This window comes from Lithobates pipiens, unplaced genomic scaffold (assembly GCF_037356315.1).
Source record: "Lithobates pipiens isolate NorthernLeopardFrog02 unplaced genomic scaffold, aLitPip1_a1.2 Scaffold_18, whole genome shotgun sequence".
NCBI lineage: Eukaryota > Metazoa > Chordata > Amphibia > Anura > Ranidae > Lithobates > Lithobates pipiens.
This window is the reverse complement of record NW_027507758.1, coordinates 69,488,133-69,511,340: the sequence shown is the minus strand read 5'-3', so window position 1 is coordinate 69,511,340 and position 23,208 is coordinate 69,488,133. Positions and strand designations below refer to the sequence as shown.

General features: G+C 38.4%; 1 protein-coding gene across 7 annotated transcripts in view; it reads left to right on the top strand.

Annotated features, from left to right (window-relative positions):
* The window catches only part of ESRRG (estrogen related receptor gamma), a 1,080,228-nt gene extending 1,065,102 nt beyond the window's left edge, over nt 1-15,126 (top strand). For all 7 annotated transcript variants that reach the window (XM_077485775.1, XM_077485771.1, XM_077485773.1 and 4 more), the window contains 2 exons: nt 7,131-7,400; nt 11,429-15,126. In XM_077485775.1, the coding sequence (XP_077341901.1) occupies nt 7,131-7,400; nt 11,429-11,673 (515 nt within the window). In that variant the 3' untranslated portion in view covers nt 11,674-15,126. The remainder of the gene's footprint in view (nt 1-7,130; nt 7,401-11,428) is intronic.
* The last annotated feature ends 8,082 nt before the right edge of the window (nt 15,127-23,208 follow it).

Genomic DNA, 23,208 nt, shown 5'->3' with positions numbered 1-23,208 from the left:
TCTCTTTCCTTTCCTCTGTTTCTATAAATCACTTGCATTAGAGTGCTCTGTAATGCTGAAACAATACAATTAATTTCCATATCAAGCTAATCTTTTTTCTTCTTTTTTTTCATTTAAAAATTTTAACATTTTAGAACCAAAGCAACCTGCTGCCTAATTAAAGAAGATTTGCTTCGTCTTTAGGATGCATACATTGGTATTGCGGATTCATTTTCCTAAATATTCATAGAGCAGCTTAAATATTGACCAAGACTTTTCAGCGACATATTGATTTATCAACCTTCTATTTAATTAAAACATGTATATATTGTAATTCATTAGAACCACTACAAACACGCAGGCCTATTGCCCCCAGCTTCCGTGTCACTCATCATTGGAGTCAATTGTCTGCTCTGATGGGAGTTTTTTCACTCCTGTGCCTGGAAACACACTTATTGTTAATGTATATAATGAATACTTTTGTATTTAGGCAGAGATCTATGTTTTAAACCATGTTTTTTGAGTGTTTTTGGAAGTATATAGAAGCTATTTAGAAGCCTCTTTCAAGCACTTTGCAGGTGTATTCAAGATTCGGGCATTTTTGTTTTAGCCAACGAAGGAGATCAGTTCTTACCAGCTACAAAAATGTGCAAAACCCTTTGATTTGCTGATTTTCAAGTGTAACCATTCAAGTCTATGAAGTAAGGAATGCCCAATTTTTCCTCAAAAGTAGCTCATGTAGTTTTTGAAGTGTTGAGCAACAGGAAACCGATCGCTTATATGTGAACAGCCACAAATCATTTTTTGTACATCAGTGCCAATATTTTTGGGGAGCCAGTAATAGTACTTCCTGTTTCAGACTGACAGTGCTAAGCTACCACCATACAATTAGCAGCAATGTGGTCAGCCTGCCATGTGCACTCCTTCAGTTAGTCATTGGACTACCTGTAGGTGTCATGGACAGACCTGTTAGGCAGTCCTTACTTTCAGTAAGACAGTAAAGCTGGCCATGGATTGTTTGAATCCTGCTGAACTGGCCACGATTTGAACCATCTATGTGCAGGCTGGTTGTACCCAAGTTGATCCATCAATTGACTTGCTGGACAAGCTCTACACATTTCGGGGGATAAGTACCACCTCATCAGGAATGATGCGTATGACAGTTCTGTAGAAAGAATGATATAGAACATATAACCCCAATGACAGGAAAGGTAAAGGGGAAATGTCCTGTTATTGGAGTTATTATATGTTCAATGTTCTATATCATTCTTTCTACAGAACTGTCATACGCATCTGTTCCTGTTGAAGTGGTTCTTATCCCCCGAAACGTGTAGAGCTTACAAAGATGCATACCCTAATGACTATATCTGTGAGAACATTCATTCCTTGTTATTATGTTTTATATGGATTTGTACATGTAGCAATATCGGCAGCGGTACCACATATCTTTCTATGGTTCATGTTTACTCTTTGTTGGATCTTAGTTTATGTAACTACAACCTCTACCACAATACCTATTTTGGCTATATTATGTCATGTCTATGGTTGTTAATTAAATGACTTTTCTGCATCCGGTTCCTTTTTGTGCCTCATGTCAAACCCCCATCTCCTTTATATCAAATTTAGGGATGGAGGCACCCCTTTCCCCGAGGTGCTTCATTTAAAGTCCCAACCTTCTTTTTTTTATCATTAATTGGGAGGACTCTGCCTTCTACTGTGACATATCCATAATGAAAAATCCAACAGTAAGAGTGAGACTCCCTTATTTTAGTGACCGCGTTAGGGAGGTAGACCTGGGAACACAAATAGTTACATAGTTAGTAAGGTTAAATAAAGACACCAGTCCATCCTGAGTGAGTGTCTACAATTGCCCCTATCCCTGTACATTGCACACTCACATCAGTTCCTACCCTCAAGGAGCCCACAATCCAAGTTCCCCATTCATATACTAGGACCAATTTTGGACAGAAGCCAATTAACCTACCTGCATGTCTTTGGGGTGTAGGAGGAAACTGGAGTACCCGGAGGAAACCCACGCAGGCACAGGGAGAACATGCAAGCTCCAGGCAGGTAGTGTCGTGGTTGGGATTGGAACCAGCGACCCTTTTTACTGCTAGGTGAGAGTGCCAACCACTACACTACTGTGCCGCCCAAATAAGGCCGTCTTACCATTGGAAGCCCTAAGAAATATAAAACAACTTTGGGATATTTAGCTTAAATATCTTTTTAAGTGGGATGAATCTTAAGAAGTTTTAAGAAAAAAAAAAAAACACAATATTGCAGCAACACCCTTATAATAACTTGACAGAATTTATCACCCTGTGCTTAATTAAACCACTCAAAGGTGCCTAAAACATTGTAAGGCCTGAAAAGGAAAAAAAAAAATAGCTAATTTCTAAATCACTGGGACAAAGGGGGCTGTAGAAAAACTTTAAGGTTTCCATCCACGTAAATGTCAATATGGTGTCTGCTCCATCATCAGCACTAAATTCACATTGATGCCTCTTTTCTTCTCCGTATTGATCCTTCCATGAGAACGTAGATTTGTATCTGTTAATTAATGCGTCCTGAAACAGCGTTTGTATTAATCAGGTTGATAAGAAAAATTGGATGCCGGCACCCGCGTGACAACTATAAAAGTGCTGGCCCTGATAAAATCATGAATGGACCTCAATAAAAAAGTTCCTCCTTGCACTCAATAAACTAATCATCCCACTTTTAATTATGCGGTGGAAAGATGTGTGGAGATTGGGGAATGTGTAAATCTAATTATTTACTAACAGCAGTGCCTGGGAGGGGAGAGTTAGACTGTCATCGGAAGGTGCTGCAGGCAGTATTCTCTGTCCATCTGCTACTGCAGTCAAAAAAAAAAAGAGAGAGAGAGAGAGAAAGAAAAAAAATATATATAATCGGAATCTTGAGAGAAGAGCATCGTTCTGAGCTAATTGAAAGACTTTTCTCTGCTTGTCTAAATTATTGCTTATCGAGGGACAGTCCCCAAGAAACGATATGATTTGTGACAAAGTCTACAGAATACTTTTTTGAACTTACGGCCCACAATCTCATCAAGTAAATGTATTTTGGGGATCTGCTGGGAATCATATGAAATCTAATTTTATTTTTTTATAGAAAGAATGTAAAAAGTTTTTTTTTTTTCCTTTTATTGCAACCCAATGTGGGACCTCTCTGAAAACAAAACGCTAATTTACATTCTGCTGGGTAAAGACATCAAGTGTTTGTTGTTTTTTAGATAGGATATTATAAAAAAAAAAAAAAGCCCAACAATTTATTATAATCTCGTTGCAGATATATCAGTCATTAACCTCGTGGGCTGTAAATGTAATGCATTTCAAATTAGAATTGGTAACATACACCAGATTGTATTAGAAGGAAGACGCAGACATTTTACAGAGGAAATTAATTTTATGGTTAGACATTCTGCAACATAAACTTAAATTAGGATGGGTCAACATCTTTGTTTTTGTATGAATAGATAGACAAATCCTGAGTTGGCACAGGTTAATGCTGAACTCTAGGCAGATATAAAATATACAGATTAATGCAGCTCTGTAATCATAATTACATAATTAAAGGAGAAGTATAACCAAAGCTCTTTTGACTATATTTCTCATGTAGGTGACAGGAGTTCAGTTCGTTCTGCACTCCTGTAACCCATTTTCAGCTGACAGCGGGCTGAATCCCAAACCAGTCCAGGCTCTGGAAATATCCAGACTTTGCAGTCGGAATCCACCCAGATGCCTGGATCAACACCTGGCTCAGCCCCTCAGCCCAAGCCAGCCCCTACTGCCCCCTCCACAGTCCAGCGCTGCATTATGCCCTGGCAGAGCAGAGAGAGAGTGACTGACAGTCACGCCTCTCTGCTCGGAACGGAGTGGGGGACTGAGCGATCAACAGTGTTTGATTGCTCAGTTCTCACTGCAGAGCTGGCAGGGGACAAATGCAGCATTAGATCGATGCTGCATCCACCTAGGTGAGTATAAATGTCTGCTTATTTATAAATCCATACTTCTCTTTTAAATTTACTTTTTAAATGTAAACAGTTTAAGTACCTGGATATGACCTGGTATCACCCTATTGTAGTCCCTGTACAGCTGGAGTGGGAGAGGGAGAAGCAGTACAAGGAGCCAATCAGTTGATGTGCTGACATAAAAGCTTGCTGATAGGAGAAGAGAGCAAAGTGTCAGAGATGAGTAGGTCACTGTGCTGCTTTTCCTTTCACTGTCCAGTCACAGGCTAGGTGCATACTGCAGGGAAATCTCTGCAAGTAGAATATTGATGTAAAAACTGATTTTGTTTTATATATGTGTATATATATATATATATATATATATATATATATATATATATATATATATAGATAGATAGATAGATAGATAGATAGATAGATAGATAGATAGATAGATAGATAGAGATATATTATTTATTTATTTATTTTTACTATTCATTTTACATTTTTATTTGTGGTTGGAGGTAAAGGTTGACTTTTAAATCTCCCTAAATTAGCTTTGTTTTGAATTCCTATTGAGCTTATTTTGTTGGTGTGTCTGTATATACAGTACATTTTTTATATTATTTGTTTTTTATATTTTACAAATACGGTAAAGACTTACTTAAAATTTGAAGTTTGCTTTATTTTTCAATAGGGTAGCGAATGTTTTTTTTTTGTCTCCCATTTCGGGAGATTTTTCCCCATTTCTTGTTTTGCTACACAACAAAAACAATCTCCAAAGTGTGGGAAATCCTCTCTCTCTGAACAAGTGTCCTTAGTGGAAGATTTACCCTCTATAGTTTTTAATGACAACTTAAAATGGTAGATTTTCCCTTACTTTCATTCCCAGTAACAATAGTCACCATGACAAATAGAGAGTGAATCTTCCAAGTGGGACACACAGACACCAATAATTTTTTTGTTAAAAATGTCTTGTGTATACCGTATATACTCGAGTATAGGCCGACCCGAATATAAGCCGAGGCCCCCAATTTACCCCCAAAAAACTGGAAAACTTATTGACTCGTGTATAAGCCGAGGGTGAGACATGGCTGTCCATCCCTGTGTGTGTGTCCGTCCATCCCTGTGTGTCCATCCATCCCTGTGTGTGTATCCATCCATCCATCCATCCCTGTGTGTGTGTGTGTGTGTGTGTGTATTCATCCATCCATCCATCCCTGTGTGTGTGTGTGTGTGTGTGTGTGTGTATCCATCCATCCATCCATCCCTGTGTGTGTGTGTGTGTATCCATCCATCCATCCATCCCTGTGTGTGTGTGTGTGTGTGTGTGTGTGTGTGTGTGTGTGTGTCCGTGCAGCCTTGTGTGTGTGTCCAGCCTACCTGTGTCCCAAGCCTCCGTCCCGAGCCGCCGTCGTCCCGAGCCTCCTCCGACCCGTGCCGTGCCTCCTCTGTCCCGTGCCTCCTCCGTCCCGTGCCGTGCCTCCTCCTTCCCGTGCCTCCTCCGTCCCGTGCCGTGCCTCCTCCGTCCCGTGCCTCCTCCGTCCCGTGCCGTGCCGATGGATCGCCGCTCTTCTCGGCGGCCATTCTACAATTCAAAATTCCGCCTCCGCCTGTGATAGGCGGAACACTCAATTTCCCAGCAGCCTGTGTTCCGCCTATCACGGACATCCTCTCATACTCGTCCGTAGTATGAGAATGAGCGGATGTCCGTGATAGGTGGAACACTGACTGCTGGGAAATTCAGTGTTCCGCCTATCACAGGCGGAGGCGGAGAAGGAGGCGCGGCTTTTAAATTTTAATGTCCGCCGTCTGTCTGCTCGATACGCTGATCGAGCAGTCAGACAGCGGTGACTCGAGTATAAGCCGAGGGGGCACTTTCAGCCTCAAAAAAGAGGCTGAAAATCTCGGCTTATACTCGAGTATATACGGTATATATATATATATATATATATATATATATATATATATATATATATATATACTGTATATTCCAACTGCACTGCTACATGTAAACTAGTACTATAATAGTACTAGATAATAGTACTAGAATGGCTTTTACTAGAGTTAAAAGCTGAGTTCAGCTTGAATGCATCTCTTCTCATGGAACCTGTACAATGTCTTACAGGCCACTTGCAATAAGCTTCTGACACGTCTTAAGACCCCCTTAAGAAAATCATTTCTAATCCCCTTTGATGATTTTATTAAGTCCTTGTCCTCGTTATGTGCCAACTGGCAAACTTAAGCACTTTTGCCAACAAGCCAAAGAAATTATTTTCCCACTGTATCTACTTGTATTGCTTCTAATGTGATTGAGCACATTAACAGTGTGGTTTAATATACGGAACATCTATTAACTCCTTATCTCCAAGTTTATGTTAATGAGTATATTTATGACTTGATGCCAAATATTTGCTGTATAGCAGTTGGTGATCCTAAAATGTGTTTAAATTATAAATGCATTTTCCCTAAACTTAATATATCTGTAGTTGTTCCTGCAGCCCACTAACAAAAGCCAATGGGATAATTTACCTCTATTGTAGATAAATCTTGTTTATGATCCGCTTTGTATTTGCATCCACCTCTGCTGTGAAAACAACTTTTCTTGGCCACCACTTGGGGGCGCTGTTAAGGGACAGGAGGCTGGTTCTGCTTTAATCTGAATAAGCAGCCAGTCCCCTGGAAGCAGAGATGTACATCAGGATGTACAGAGCCAGTAGGCTGCAAGCATTCTTGCTGGAAGCAGAAATTATCAGAAGTAAAGGTAACCCATTGTATTGACATTATTTCAGAGGCTGCTGGGAAAAGTTTAGATGTAAACTTTTCAATGAAAGTGCAGTTATACTTTAAAGTAATGGACTTTAAAGGATTTTTTATGTTATAAAGAAAGCTCAAAATACCCATCTACTCCTATAGTTTATTTTAAAGCCCAGTTCCAGGAATTACAAATAACTACCCTTGCAGGTAGTTAAAGGTAGAAGTATCGTGCCACTCATCCTAGCACAAAACTGTACTTCTCTCAAACCTGTCATTTTCTTTACACATATATGAAACCGTTTTGGTTTAGCACAAAAAAAAAAAAAATACATTGGTTATTAATACTTCAGCTACAAAAGAGTTGAAAATGTGTAAATGCACTTTCCAATTTAACCACCATTTCTTCTCATTTCTTCTATTTCTCAAGGATTCTCCACCTTGTCATTGGCTGATCAGATGAGTCTTCTGCAGAGTGCATGGATGGAAATCTTGATATTGGGCATTGTGTACCGGTCTCTCTCGTTTGAAGATGAACTGGTCTACGCTGAAGACTATATCATGGATGAAGACCTGTCAAAATTGGCAGGACTGCTGGAGTTGAACAATGCCATCCTGCAACTTGTCAAGAAATTCAAGAGCATGAAGCTTGAGAAAGAAGAGTTTGTAACTCTCAAAGCTATAGCGCTTGCTAACTCAGGTGGGTTCACTTTGCATAAAAGTAGAACTCCAATTTTGATTACCAAATTATGATTGCATATGTAGTTATCTCCGGAACTAAAGCCAGTCATACATGGATCTAAATTTACCTAAATTTACTGCTGAACCAGTTGAATTTGATCCATGTATGGGCAGGCTGGTTGTATGGAAGTAAAAATCCAGGCTGTTGGATTTTTCCTGCTAGATCGGTGAGGAAACCTCAGCGGTGAGGATTCCACCAGTGACATCAAGTATGTGGATGGAGGAAGCGAGTCTTTTTTTTTTCATTCAACCCACTAGTAGAGTGAAAAAAAATACTAATCTATGGGCTGTTTAAGGCCTATTGTTCCTTTTCCTCACATATCCCCAGTCTGTCTATATTTGCTTCTGGCTGTGTGACCATAAACATTGCACATCCACTTCCTGCCAGTATAAGTGCCATTTAGACTCCTCTTTTTGTTCCAGAGGTGATGTCACCAAACTACTGGTGCTGATGCTGGGTGGAATTGAATGGATGCATACAATCCCCAGTTACATCTACCCACCCACGTGCCTTGTAGTAGACTTTTAGTCATTAACTGGAATTTTTGTTTAGAAATTGAGCAATAGTTTATAATAATACACACTACAAAGCATAATTCTAGTGTATATGATAGTGTTGGGCATCAAGGAGCTGTGGGAGGTGATGCCATTACACCGTAGTCTCCTTTGATCGCCCACAGAACCACTCACAACCATCCAGAATTTTGGAACACAATGTTTCTGGAAATGGTGTCAGCAACATACAGAAATGTCCTCATGGTGCCCTGAACTTGCAAAAGGCTCTTGGGAGGAGCAATGACATCACAGGTATTCCAAACGTTTTTTAGCAGTGCTAGAGACAATACATTTATAAAGAATGTGGTGGCAGCATTCTTGTGTGAGTAAGTCCTGGAGTTGAGGGTTAAATTATTTATTTGGTATTGTATATCATGAAAGGTAGGAGTTGCTTGAATTGACCTATCACAGCTTAATTCATGTAGAAGAGCAAGTTGAAAATATTGTATATGGAAAAAAACAAAAAAACTGCAAATCTGCAAAGAAGAGGACCAGTGGTGCCTCATTTTGGTTGGACATTTTGAAATGTATGTGACACTGATTTTGTATGTTATTTGTATGAAATATGGACTTGGAAGGGATTTAGGTGGTTAGAGCAAGGTTTAAAATGGTTATCATTTTGGCAAGCTGAAGGAAAGAAGATTAATGGGTTGATTTAATAGAACAATAGTTTTTACCCAACTTGTGTTCATTTAAATGCCCAATAAAACTATGAGGAAAGTATTATAATTTCCCCCAAAACCTGATTTGCTTTTCCCCCGAATCATCCTTTGCTGCATTTGCTGCTCATAACCAGCAATTACAATCTAACTGTAAATGTTTTCTTACCACAAGTTCGGAAATGGTATACACCATCTGATTGGCTATAATAGGCAACTCTCATTTTCTTTTTGCCTAGCTGTTATGCTCAGTGACCACCGTGAGGTGCTATAAACTATTATAGCTTAACATTGATTATATTGTTCCAAATAAATGGTAAAAATTGTAGTCACTTAAGTTACCCATCTTAAATCACCGTCACCAATTCAAGTCTTCAGCAGTCAGGACATGCTATGTCTTTTGGTTTTCCACCAATTTGGCAGAAAGCTTCCCACACCTGATTAAAACAGCTGTTAAAATTAGAGATTATAGATCTATTGACTCCATTATTTAGGAGGTCCAGACAATCAGATTGAGACACCATATGTTTCAATAAGCACAGCAGCCAGTTACCCTGAGAAGGGTTAAACAAAAACCATTTAGTCCATGTAAGAAACTCAAAAGTGCTGAAGCAGTCAGCAGTATGAGATAAGTAAAAATCATTGGGCTTTGTTCTTTCCCTTTTGTGTGACCCTAATGCATTTCCTATGGTCCTTAAGTCCCTTTTAGCATTTACATATAGTTGTAGACAAAGCCGTGTTTAATCACACGCTGATCGTTAGATACCTGTATGTCAATAACACGCGCTGATGCCATGTACCATTGACAGCCACACCGTGCCCCTCCATCTGTTTTTGTTCTGACCCTTTCTCTGAACTTTATCTTGGTTTCTGGCCAGTAGTTTTCCCTTTAATTACAAGAAGGAAACTGTCAATAAAATCTGTTAAATGGGATGCAATGAGTGGCTTCAATGGGCAGGCGGCTATTTGTTCAAATTCTGGAGCATTCAAAGTATTGACAGTTTGTTTTCTGGGGCCATATGCGACGATCAATCCCAGGCTGGGCTCAGCCGCGCTGAAAAATGAAAAACCAGATTGCTTTTGCTTACTTGCGGATGACGACTCGTGATTTGGCGCGGCTCGAGTGAGATGAGACCTTCTGCCCAAATTGCCCCCCTGAGAGGGAGACAGAGAGGATGCGTGACTAGTTTTATAAATACTTTTTTTTTTTTAAATTGATTTTGCAATTAGCAGTTTGCAGTAATTATTTTGTGGCAATGAAGATAGAGAAAGAATTTTGCAATATTGAAGATGTTTTTTTTCCCCCAAAATTTGACATATTTACTTATCTGATCTTGCTGCTGTTAAAGTCCTGTTCATTTGGTACTTGTGTGCTATTTATGTTCTCAGTTATACTTAAATATGGACACTTTAATGTGCGCTGGCCTCACCTATTGTTACAAATGTTTCTGACTTGGTAACTAGTGTTGCACACTTTGAAGGCTGCTATGTGTTCAGGAAACACTGCAACTGGATGGATGTGGTGCATCCAGGAAAGCTTGGGGAACTTTTTTACATTAAGTTCCTCCCCCTTACCACAAATCAGCCACCTGATACCAAAACGTCCATAAGAACACCATTGTCATCATCAATTGTCAATCATTGGTCTAGCTCCTATTCAGTCGGTTCAGCAGGGACCAGCCAAATTTCGATCAGTGTGTGGCCATCTCTGTTCAACAGAAGTTGATCATTTTACTGACTTCTGTCGAAAGAGAATGTTAGGAAACTTTTCTCGATCAGAGGCTGCAACCAATTCTCCTGTAGGTTTTTAATAATTTTGGGTTTCATAGCTTTAATATGTAACTATTTTACCATTATCTCTAGGAATAAAACACAGACCTGCTCTTGGAATGTATTAGGATTCAAAGTAGAGAGCAGCAAAGCTAAATTGCATCCTATTGCAACAAAAAAATCTGCAACTATGCCTAAAAATATATTCATATTCATAAGTGCTAAAGGAAGCACTTGTTAGAAAAACGTTTCAGTGGCAAAAACATTTTATTCTCAAAGCAAACCCATGGGCATTTGCTAAGTTTGCTAACCAAATGCGTGACTGAAAGAGCAGGTATGAAAGGGATACTGCAAGTTCCTTAGTAAACACAAGATTAAATACTGGGGTTCATTTACTAAAACTGTTGAGCGCAAAATGTGGTGCAGCTCTGCATAGAAACCAATCAGCTTCCAGGTTTTTTGTCAAAGCTTAATTGAACAAGCTGAAGTTAGAAGCTGATTGGCTACCATACACAGCTGCAGTAGATTTTGCACTCTCCAGTAAATCAACCCCACTGTCTCCTTTCTGATTCCAAGTGCATTCTCTAACAATTTTTTTTTATCTTCACTCTGACTTATCATTGCCCACGGCTGCCCCTCCACTGAAGGAGATTAGCAATAGTTGTGCTGCCATTGGTTTGTTATGGTGTGGAATGCCTTGACTTATTTATTCCTGTTCTAAGTCCATACATTGATTTTCAAAAAGTGATGATCAAATTTAGAGAATTTCCTCAATCGATTTGTCTGCATATTTCCATGTGGATTGAAAGTTTTACATTTTTTCAACTATCTAGACAATCATTAAACATGAATTGTATGATTTTTTGGAGTTTGGATTCATGCATAGATTCAGGAGAATAAAAAAATAGCAATTTGCTAACTTGTTACTGGTTACAAACAGCAAAAAATGACAAGTTTTATTTGGTGAATTTAGGAACTAAACGTTTTAATTTCTTTCTTTTAGATTCCATGCATATAGAGGACGTTGAAGCAGTTCAAAAGCTTCAAGACGTCTTACATGAGGCTCTGCAGGATTACGAAGCTGGGCAGCACATTGAAGACCCTCGCCGAGCTGGCAAGATGCTGATGACTTTGCCGCTTCTCCGACAGACCTCCACCAAGGCCGTGCAACATTTCTACAACATCAAACTGGAAGGGAAAGTTCCTATGCACAAACTGTTTTTGGAAATGCTTGAGGCCAAGGTCTGACTAAAAGAGTCTTTGGTGACCAGATAACACCATCGATAGAATAAGAGAAAACAAGACAAAAACATGACGGCAACCAATGTACTGAACTTAAAGCAAATGACTGCACTGATCAACAGCAGAAAGACTGGAGCAGCTTTTCACTTTTTCCTCTGCATTTTACTGGTGAAGTATCTCCTCTCCCATTTTTGCTGCTGACGAATTTAAAAAAAAAAAAGTCTTTAATTGAGAAAGATGGAAGCCAGCCCTGCCAAAGGACAGAAATTCATAGGATGCCACTGACTTTAATATAGACTATTATGCCCCCAAAAACTTAAGGAATTGGTAAAAAAATAGTGTGAAACCAGAACACAATGACTCAATGTGCTATTAAGATTCCTTGGGAGCAGTCTCTAATTGGACACCCTGAGCGACATGTCATCGGCTGCTTCATTGCATTTTGTTCTCCATTTAGGCCACCTAGCCATTTGATTCCTTTATTGTTTTTCAAGTCTTCCAGATATTTCTCAGTTTGGTACTGCGTAACTTTTTCAGGGAATAGTTTTGAGCTTTATTCATTCATGCAATATTAATTAAAATAATAATATTAATATATAATGATACAAAATGCATATTGGTTCGAGCAACAATGAACAATAAGGACATCTCTTTAAAGATTTTTTTTATTTAATTTTTTTTTTTTCTTGTTATAAACAGAGGTTGTTTTGTACCAGCTTTACCAATTTTCAGCCATTAACCAGTTGTTATGTGGGTATGTCTCTTACTCAAGCAATAGATGAAGGGACGGTGCATATTACCACGGATGCAATTAATGTTGTGTGCCAGTCTGGCTTGAAACCTTCAGTTTCTTAAAGTGTAAAGCCTAGTATACCTGTTTTTTTTTTTTTCCTAAAATATTAGATTACACCTGTGATGTAATGTACATAAGTAGTCTAAAGTGTTTACCACTTCAAATTATGAGGATGCTTGCAAACTGGTATGGTTTCTTTGGAAAAAAATATCAAAAATACAAAAAAAAAAGTTAATTAATTTGCATAAAAATAATAACAATGTAAATTAATATCGCAGGTTAAAAAAAAAAAAAAAAGCAAAGGCCAGCAATAAAGTGTATGATATAAATAACTCTCTTTTGGCCAGATTAAAAAATATATAAATAATAAATGTACAAAGGAATATTTTTTTTTTTTTAAACAGCAATTTTATACAGATAGCTAAAGCAGTCAGTGTGGTTTTTCAAACCGTATTGTTGCAGCATGTTAGCCGTTTGGATATGAGACTGTTAAAAGGTGTAATCTAATGTACCTTCCTCAGTTTTCCCAATTGCCACAGTCGCTGACAAATACCTGCAATGCATCAACATGCTCTGCCAATGTAAGCGTTAATAGTTGCTCCCTGTATCATGTGAACGCCCATAATCTATGTACACAAATGTAATTAAAATTGTAATCCTAACTAAAAAAAAATGAAATGTAGTTCAGCTTTTCAATGTTTCCTGTTTGCTGTGCTTTTCTTCCACATTTTTTTTTCCTTCTCAGTTGCATTTCAAAGCTTATCGTACTGTTCTCCTCGTGGTTGTTTGGTTCTCGTGACGTGCGCTTTTAGACACAGGGTAGAATTAGAGGAAATATTGGATGTACAAATCCCTGGGAGCCTAGAGTAGTTTAATCTGTGGCTTCCTTGAAATACTGTTCTTCTAAACTATGTCTCCTCTGCAGATCAAAACATCCAATTGTAAAATTACACCACAAGAAATCATGAGGCTTTCAAAAAAAAAAAACATTTTTTTTTAAAACTGTTCTTAATGGAACACCAAAAATATCTTCTATGTTAAACTATGCTTAATTTTAAAGCGCTGTATATATGGCTTTTATGAAATCAACTCAAATATTAATAACTCACTGTGTTGTTTGGAAACTTTAATTTCACTTTTTTTTTATTTTATTTTTTTTTTGTTTAAAAAGTTCCAAGACTCTACTACTCTGTGTGCTTTAACCAGAATACAACAGGTTGATAAAACACAGCAGCCTGGTTCTTTAAATACTGTGTATCTACCATTAGCTATTTAAAGACTATTATGTAGATTGTGGTTTCTCAGTAGAGAAGTGACTGTAGTGTGGTTCTAGATAACTCATCATTAGCAATTCATTCAGATGGCGAGTACCTTGAAATGCATAACTCTGACAGGTATTCAAAAATTGGTACACCCCCCTGGTGACTAAATTTTTACAACTCCTGGGAGAAAAAAACAAAAAACAACAAAAAAAAAAACAACAAAAACAAAAGGTGCTGATAGACTGAGATTATTTATTTAAATATTTAGAATATTTTATTTTAAAGCTTTATGTTGTTTCAGTAACACTATATATATATAGATATTATAAAAACAAAATAAAAATAAACAAAAAAAAAATACCACTATCGTGTACACATCAATTTCACTGTATTAGGCATATGTACGTGGCATTTAGAAGCACACTGAAATGCATATATTCCATGCAAGCGTGCAAGGTTTGATCTGCAAATATCTCAGACTATTAAGATTAACTATAATACAATAAATCAAAAACTGTTCAAAACTTTGGAAGTTAATAATGTGCTAATTATAATTTAATTGCTGGTGTGCCAGACCTAATTAAATATCTGCAAATTGTAGTTCTTGGTATTGTTCAGCTTGTTGTATGACTACTTTAGGTCCAATGGCTATGTGGACAGTGGGGCATTAGATCTGAACAAACGAGAAAGATGTTTACTCGCATTTCTGTCAAAACAGCAAAAATAACATGGGGTATGCAAAAAGAGTAAAGGAGTATGATTATAAAATTTAAATTATTATTTACTGTTCTAATTTAATTTTGAAATTAAATTATTATTTCTTATTTAATGCAATGTGATTGCTTGTCTCTTTATCTCAATCAAATTGGAAAGTTGTATTTATTACACTGTTTTGCTTTTTAAATAATGTCAAAAGGGGATATAAAATTTTAAAATTGCTATTTTTCTTGTTGAAAAGAAAATAGGGGTTGGTGATTGTATTTTAATTATTGAAACATTTCTGTTTACCTGCCTAGGAAAAAAACAAACACATCTGATGGCAGTCTAATGTACAAGGATCATTGAAAGAACAAATAAATTATTAGAAAATAAGATAAATATGATAATGATAATTTTAATAAACCAGGAGTTGCAACATAGCCGGAGTAACAAAGAAAACCATGTTATCAATGGGCTTCACATCTGTAAAGCAATCAACTGTATATTTTTGTGATGTGTATCATACCATGTGCTCCAGAAATATGTCCATTTGTGTAAATGTATTTATTTTATATTGTATATATTGTTAAATGCAAAAAGGAGACATGATTCTGTAACTTCAATCAGTTCAGATGTGTAAGTCAAATTATTATGCCTTTCAGGATGATGGTAGAGCAATATTAAAAGAAAAAAGCTTCCACTTTTTGATTGTTTTTGTGTTGTATTTTTTTTTTATTCCTCTTTTTAAGTAGTGAATAATTCATTCATACATTTTAGTTATATCATTTTATAAGGTGCCATTATTTTATTAGCACTTTAGGGTAGGGTAGGCCAAAAAACATTAAAGCGTCTGTTTACCCAAAAACAAAAGTTTTATATTTTGTACCTTACCCAAAAATGACATTTTTAAATTTTTTAGATTATTCAATAATATTCAAGCTGTCTGTTAATTTTTTCACAAGGTGATTTTGTCAGTAACACACTTCCAGCCTTATGATCAGAACGGGAGGTGAGCTGAGGTCTTCCAATGGGGAAAATATTTGTCGTGACAAGTGCTAGGTGGACATATCCCCCCACGTTCCAGATATACGCTCTTACTTCTTGCAGTGTCTTTGGAAAATCTCAACAGGGCACAGACAGCAAAACAAAAAAAAAATGGTTTTATGTGCACTTTAAAGTGTTACTAAACCCAGTAATATGAAAATAGTTCTCCCCCCCCCCCCCCCCCCCACAGTGCCCACAGCTTATAAATCTTCCTTTTACATAAAAATACTGCTACTATTTACTTTTTTGGATGATCTGTATCATGGTTACTGCACAGTTTCTCCAGTGCTGAGAGTTCAGGTAGGAGGAGGTTTCAACTACAGCCTGTATACACGCCCACATGTGTGATGTCAATATCATGTGACCTGACTAGCTCTGAGAACAAGTAAATGTTCTCTCCAGCATAAAATACACAACTGAGCATGTGCAGGTCGGCTACCTTGCCTGTGTTAGCTGGCTTTCCCCAGATAGACAGTGCAGGAGGGGGAGGATCTATACATACAGGATAAAATAGCCTTTTTTTACACAGAGGATTAACCCCTTAAGTTCCACAGTGAGTATAACAAGCATGCTATGCTGCATATTTAGACTGATTTTAATGCTGTGGTTTTAGTAACACTTTAAAGTATAACTAAAGACAAAACCTTTATTTAGTTTTGTAGAGAGCAGAGAAGGATTAGAACCACTGTCGGGTTTTTCTTTCTGTCTGTATCCTCATTAGGGAGATTCACCCTCTCTATTTGAATGGAGGGGAAATCTTACAATGGAAGTACCAGTTTTAGTGACAACCTGGGATTCCCTCACTTTGAAGGGATTTCCTCGCACTTCCTGTTTTGGCTATGGGATAGGAAGTGAATGAAATCTCCCCGTAGCACCCTCCTTGCATAGGATGCTAGGTAAATCTAGTTTTTGGCCTCTATGGTAAGGGAGCAGCAATCACTTGCTCTGGTATGCTCATGGTTTCACAGGCTGGGAGTGTGATTGTTTCCCCCTGTCTCAGGAAGACGTTTTCAGAACTTAGGGTGGGAAATTTCAATAAATGATCTGAATATTTATAATGCCCTGGCCAATCCCTGAGGATGTTTGCCCAGAAGGTAGTCTTGGAGGTGGTAAATACTCTGGAGCCCTGGGGAGACTCTTATTAACTACTTTGCCAGTGAAGATTCCTAAGAGGGCTGCTTGCCTCCGAGGCACCCTAGGGACTGAGTTGCTGTTCTGTAGGGTCCCAGCTGTGGCAGGGCTGGAAACCTGAGAATAAGTTGGACCTGAGTGCAGGATTTCTCTACAAGGGGATTGAGTCTGGAGAGGGAAGGTCCCAGGAAGCTGAAAGGAGGCAGCTGTCCTGGGGAATTGTGGGTAAAGTCCCTAACTGACCCCCTTTTGATTATGCAGCACACTAAAATTGCACTGTTTACCTATGCATCTGTGCAGAGTAATAACCAGATGCCTAAGAGACTTGCCTTATGGTCTTCAGCTGTGAGGCCTTAGGCCATCCCAATATCCACAAGGAGAAGATTGCCCTCCAATCAGTGTTACTGGGCATTATGGAGCATCCCATGTCCCATCACCTCTCCTGTTGCAAGTTCTACAAGTTCTACAAGCAATAAACTACAAAAAAGACAACCACTAGACTGCTTATTGGAGCCGGAGGGAATGGAGTGTTGATTGGGTTACTAGCGACCTCTGTGCGGTTTGGAAAAGAACCAGTTAATATCAGTGTTTCCTGCAGGGGTAGCACTACATCCTTAAAGGTGCATGGCAAAAACAAAACAAAAAGCTACAGTTATAATCCTCTCTTACCCTGTCCAAAAAAAAAAGTTTTATCTTTTAGTTCTACTTTAAGGTTGATTTGCAAGCTTGGAATGCATCTAAAAGGATGTGTTTTTATGTTATTAAATGCTTTTGAATTCCGGGTAAAAGTCTGTACTTATATTTGATTTTTTAAGAAAAAAAAAAGCTCATATGACTGGAGGGTGTGGTCACTGGTTGCCATCATCCCTGTTACTTTAACCAAACTCAAAAATACCTGATTTTTGTGGGATTTTGGAGGCAACCAAGAAACACAAAACTACAGATTAAAAGTGAATTTATTCTTTATTATTGCCTTTAGCTATTAAAAAATATCTAAAAATTATATATAAAAAATTTAAACCTTAACATGAAGAGTCCACTTTTTATATATAGCAGCGCATAAACACTTCCATCCAAAGTGAATAATCATTAATATCTTCCGGTATTCAGAAAACAATGGTGCTCGATTAAACAATTCTTATTGTGATCTAAAGTAGATGAAACAGGTTCCACCACACAATACACCACTTGTGGTTCAAACGATCCCCCTTTGGGGATGCACTCACCAAATGCCTGTAATAATGAGCCTTCAATATACCAATTAATCAACTCTTCTTTGGCCACTAGATTTCTCCACTTTAATAACAGTTTTCCATTCAAGTATCGCCTGCTGTTGCTGTCCCCGGCAGAGTGCATTTGGTATCATTCTGCCTGTGGCAAAAAATATTTCTATAAAAACATTCTGGTTTGTATGACTTCAGATATAATAATACATATTCCGGCTACAATGCCTAACGTAAACATAGACCATATACAAACTGATAGCATATGTAGAGTACAAAAAGTTGTATTCCCCAGCTACTTGCTGTCGCATGTGTCACATAATTCTCATGTGTATATAACACAGTAGAGTATAAAATTGCACACCAAACAATGCTTACTTTTTGGACCAAAGTTTTCACCCACAATACCACATGTCCGACCAATGTTAAGAATTATGCCCATGGTACACAAGGAACGCTGAACTGTAAGCTGTAACCCCAAAGAAACACCATCAAGCGAGGGAGGGAGAAACAAAGATATACATATATATATATATATATATATATATATATATATATATATATATATATATATATATATATACACAATAGCTCACAAAAGTGTGTACACCCCTCACATATAAATATTTTATTATATCTTTTCATGTGACAACACTGAAGAAATTACACTTTGCTACAATGTAAAGTAGTGAGTGTACAGCTTGTATAACAGTGTAAATTTGCTGTTTCCTCAAAATAATTCAACACACAGCCATTAATGTTTAAACCACTGGCAACAAAAGTTAGTACACCCCTAAGACCCCTTTCACACTGGAGGTGTTTTTCAGGTGCTACAGCGCTAAAATTAGCACCTGCATAGCACCTGAAAAAAGCAGAGGGCTTTCACACTGGATCGGTGTGCTGGCAGGGCATCAGAAAAAGTCCTGCCAGCAGCTTCTTTGGAGTGGTGAACTCGCCACTCCTCCACCACTCCTCCCCATTGAAATCAATGGGGCAGTGCTGCTATACCGCCGGCAAAATGCCAATGCGGCGGGTTTTTGCGGGTGGATTTAACTCTTTTTCTGTGAAAACTGCTACGCTAGCAGCCGAATAGTGTAGCTAAAATGAAGGTAAAGAGCGCTAGAAATAGCGCCGCTTTACCGCTGACGCTCTAGGCGGCACAGTGTGAATGGGCTCTTAGTGAAAATGTCCAAATTGGGCCCAATTAGCCATTTTACCTCCCCGTTGTCATGTGACTCGTTAGTGTTACAAGGTCTCAGGTGTGAATGGGGAGCAGGTGTGTTAAATTTGTTGTTATCGCTCTTACTTTTTCATACTGGTCACTGGAAGTTAAACATGTCACCTCATGACAAAGAACTCTCTGAGGATCTTAAAAAAAATAATTGTTGCTCTATATAAAGATGGCCTAGGCTATGAGAAGATTGCCAAGACCCTGAAACTGAGCTGCAGCATGGTGGCCAAGACCATACAGCAATCTAACAGGACAGGTTCCACTCAGAATAGGCCTCACCATGGTTGACCAAAGAAGTCGAGTGCACATGTTCAGCATCATATCCAGAGGTTGTCTTTGGGAAATAGACATATGAGTGCTGCTAGCATTGCTGCAGAGGTTGACGGGGTGGGGGGTCAGCCTGTCATGGCTCAGACCATCTGCCCCACACTGCATCAAATTGGTCTGCATGGCTGTCGTCCCAGAAGGAAGCCTCTTTGGTGAGGACAGGCCGACTAAGGACATTACTGGAACTGGAACCATGTCCTGTGGTCTGATGAGACCAAGATAAATGTATTTTGTTCAGATGGTGTCAAGCGTGTGTGGCGGCAACCATGTGAGGAGTACAAAGATAAGTGTGTCTTGCCTACAGTCAAGCATGGTGGTGGAAGTGTCATGGTCTGAGGCTGCATGAGTGCTGCCAGCACTGGGGAGCTACAGTTTACTTAGGGAACTATGAATGCCAACATGCACTGTGACATACTGAAGCAGAGCATGATCCCCTTCCTTAAGAGACTGGGTCACAGGGCAGTATTCTAACATGATAACGACCCCAAACACACCTCCAAGACAAACACTGCCTTGCTAAAAAAGCTGAGGGTAAAGGTGATGTACTGGCCAAAGCATGTCTCCAGACGTAAACCCTATTGACCATCTGTGGGGCATCCTCAAACAGAAGGCGGAGGAGCGCAAGGTCTCTAACATCCACCGGCTCTGTAATATAATCATGGAGGAGTGGAAGAGGACTCCAGTGAAGCTCTGGTGAACTCTATACCCAAGAGGGTTAAGGCAGTGCTGAAAATAATGGTAGTCATTCAAAATATTGACACTTTGGGCCCAATTTCAACATTTTCACTTAGGTGTGTACTCACTTTTGTTGCCAGCGGTTTAGACATTAATGGCTGTGTGTTGAGTCATTTTGAGGGGACAGCAAATTTACACTGTTATACAAGCTGTACACTCACTACTTTACAAGGTAGCAAAGTGTAATTTCTTCAGGGTCGTCACATGAAAAGATATAATAAAATATTTACAAAAATGTGAGGGGTGTACTCACTTTTGTGAGATACTGTATAAATATTTGAAAACGCTCATACTTTACAGCATTTCTTTACCTGATACCTGCTAAAACTTGTGTACAGTACTGTATGATGAGTAAAAAAAAAAAAAAAAAGTATATGAATAGAAAAGAAATCCAAATCAAATCAATATTTGGCGTGACCACCCTTTGCCTTCAAAACAGCATATTTTTTTTTTTAATAAAAAAATGCCTCCCTAGATTAATCCCCAATAATATTGTCAAATGATCTGAACAAGTGTCAAAAGCTCCCAGAAATTAACACAATGTCACCTGAATTTGTAGTGATTGCAAAACTGTGAAAGAAGTCACCATCCGATTTATTTGTGCCCCCACCAGCCTAGGTAAAGCCAGGTACCCACTCCCCTAACCCCCCCCCCCCCCCCCCAAAAAAAAGGAGGGCAAGGCCTTAAAGAAGAGCTTCCCCTTTTGGTTGAAATTCTGCTTTAATGTTATACTAAAATTTTATGCAAGCAGATTTGTTTTCCTGTGTACAATGCAATGCAGTGTTAAAAGTGGAATAAAGCTTGTCTAAAGTAATACATATGTTCACTTTAATCTTTACCAACTGCTATGTTACATGTAAATCACAGTTACAAGATGTAATTATATTTTGCAGATTTGGAAAGTTATTTTTGGGGGTAAATATCAGGGGTGCATACATTATGCATATGTTGTATTTAGAAAAAATGCAGGATTTTTTTTCAATTTTTCATAATTTCTTTCCAAAAAACCCTAAAAAAATATATTTATAAAAATGTACTGCCAAATTAAAGCCCTATTTGTACTAAATAAATTATAAATAATATGTTAGCGTAAACTATCAGCACTGAAAGGTATAATGTGTGAAACCAAGACATTCCTGAAATGACAAAAAAACAAAACGCTCTGGAGCTCAGGGGAATTAAGGGAGAAAAGGGCCTGGAGACTCGAGTGGTTAAGAATGCTATCAGCAATCCTTTTACATAAAGTAACCTGAAATTGGGTCCTTTCGCTTTATATATTTATTCATGAATAAAGGGAAGAAGATAAAAATGGGGAAAGCAGCTATGATTTTTAGCAGCTTTATCCACCTACAGGACACTGAAGTGAACACACAGAACACTCACCAGGATTTATAGTTAAACCCAGAAATCTGCAGTCACATTGCTATTTTGCTATAATAGAATATACTGTATCTCTATATATAGTATATATGAACTAAAACCACTTAAAAACTGTGATCAATTTTGCTTTACAGGTAAAAAAATAAAAAAAAGTTGTAACCCCACCAATAGATTGTGTCAGTTTTTGTTCTTATCAATTATAACTGTGGACACTATGGGATTGATTTACTGAAACTGCAAAGTTCAAAATCTGATGCAGCTCTGCATAGAAACCAATCAGCTTCCAGGTTTTATTGTCAAGGCTTGACTGAACAAGCTAAAGTTTAAAGCTAATTGGCTAGCATGCACAGCTGCGCTGTCCCGTTTTAGCAAAGCATATGTATATACTGTGTTGCCAGTGGGTTATATTGATTTTGCGCTGCCCTAGGCAAGGCCCTCCCATCTAAATTTGTCCCATCCCACCCACTTTAAAATTGCGCACACCGTGTATTTATTTAACCACTTCCCGACCGGCGCACGATGATGCACGTCGGCAGAATGGCATGGGCAGGCAAATTGGCGTAGAGGTATGTCCATTTGAAATTGCCGCCCTGCCATCGCGTGCACACTGATGGCGGCGCACGCGTGTGCCGGTCGGGACCCCCGTGAGTCCGGTCGCGGGTCTCGTGGACTTGATCACCACAGGGATACCAGAGATCGTCTCACGGGGAGGCTGAACGGGGAGATGTCGATATAAACAGCATCTCCCCATTCTGCCTAGCAACAAGTGACACTGATCTCTGCTACCTGTGATCGGAGCATAAATCAGTGTTCACTAAAACACAGCCCAGCCCCCCACAGTTAGTAACACGCCCCTAGGACACACTTAACCCCTACACTGCCACCCCCTGGTTAACCCCTTCACTGCCAGTGTCATTTACACAGGAATTAGTGCATTTGTATAGCACTGATTGCTGTATAAATGACAATGGTCAAAAAAATGTGTAAAAAATGTCTGATTTGTCCGCCATAATGTCGCAGCCACAATAAAAATCGCTGATCGCCGCCATTACTAGTAAAAAAAAAATTATTAATAAAAATGCCACAAAACTATCCCCTATTTTGTAAACGCTATAAATTTTGCGCAAACCGATCAATAATCGCTTATTGTGATTTTTTTTACCAAAAATATGTAGAAGAATATGTATCGCCCTAAACTGAGGAAAAAAAATGTTTTTCTATATATTTTTGGGGATATTTATTATAGCAAAAAGTAAAAAATAATGCGTTTTTTTTAGAAATTGTCGCTCTATTTTTGTTTATAGCGCAAAAAATAAAAAACGCAGGGGTGATAAAATACCACCAAAAGAAAGCTCTATTTGCGGGAAATAAAGGACGTCAATTTTGTTTGGGAGCCACGTCGTACCTTCGCACAATTAGTTAAAACGACGCAGTGCCGAATCGCAAAAAATGGTCTGGTCTTAAGCCAGCAAAATGGTCCGGACTGAAAGTGGTTAATTAGTAATTAATTTTATCTTTTTTATTTTTACACTGTTGCTTTAAAAAAAACATTTTATCGCTTTTATTGCTGTCACAAAGAATGTAAACATCCCTGTGACAGCAATAGGCATGTGACAGGTACTCTTTATTGAGAGATCTGGGGTTTAAAATACCCCAAATCCCTTCTCTGAAATTAAAGGGTAAATTAACTTACACAGAACCCCCTCCTTACCCCCT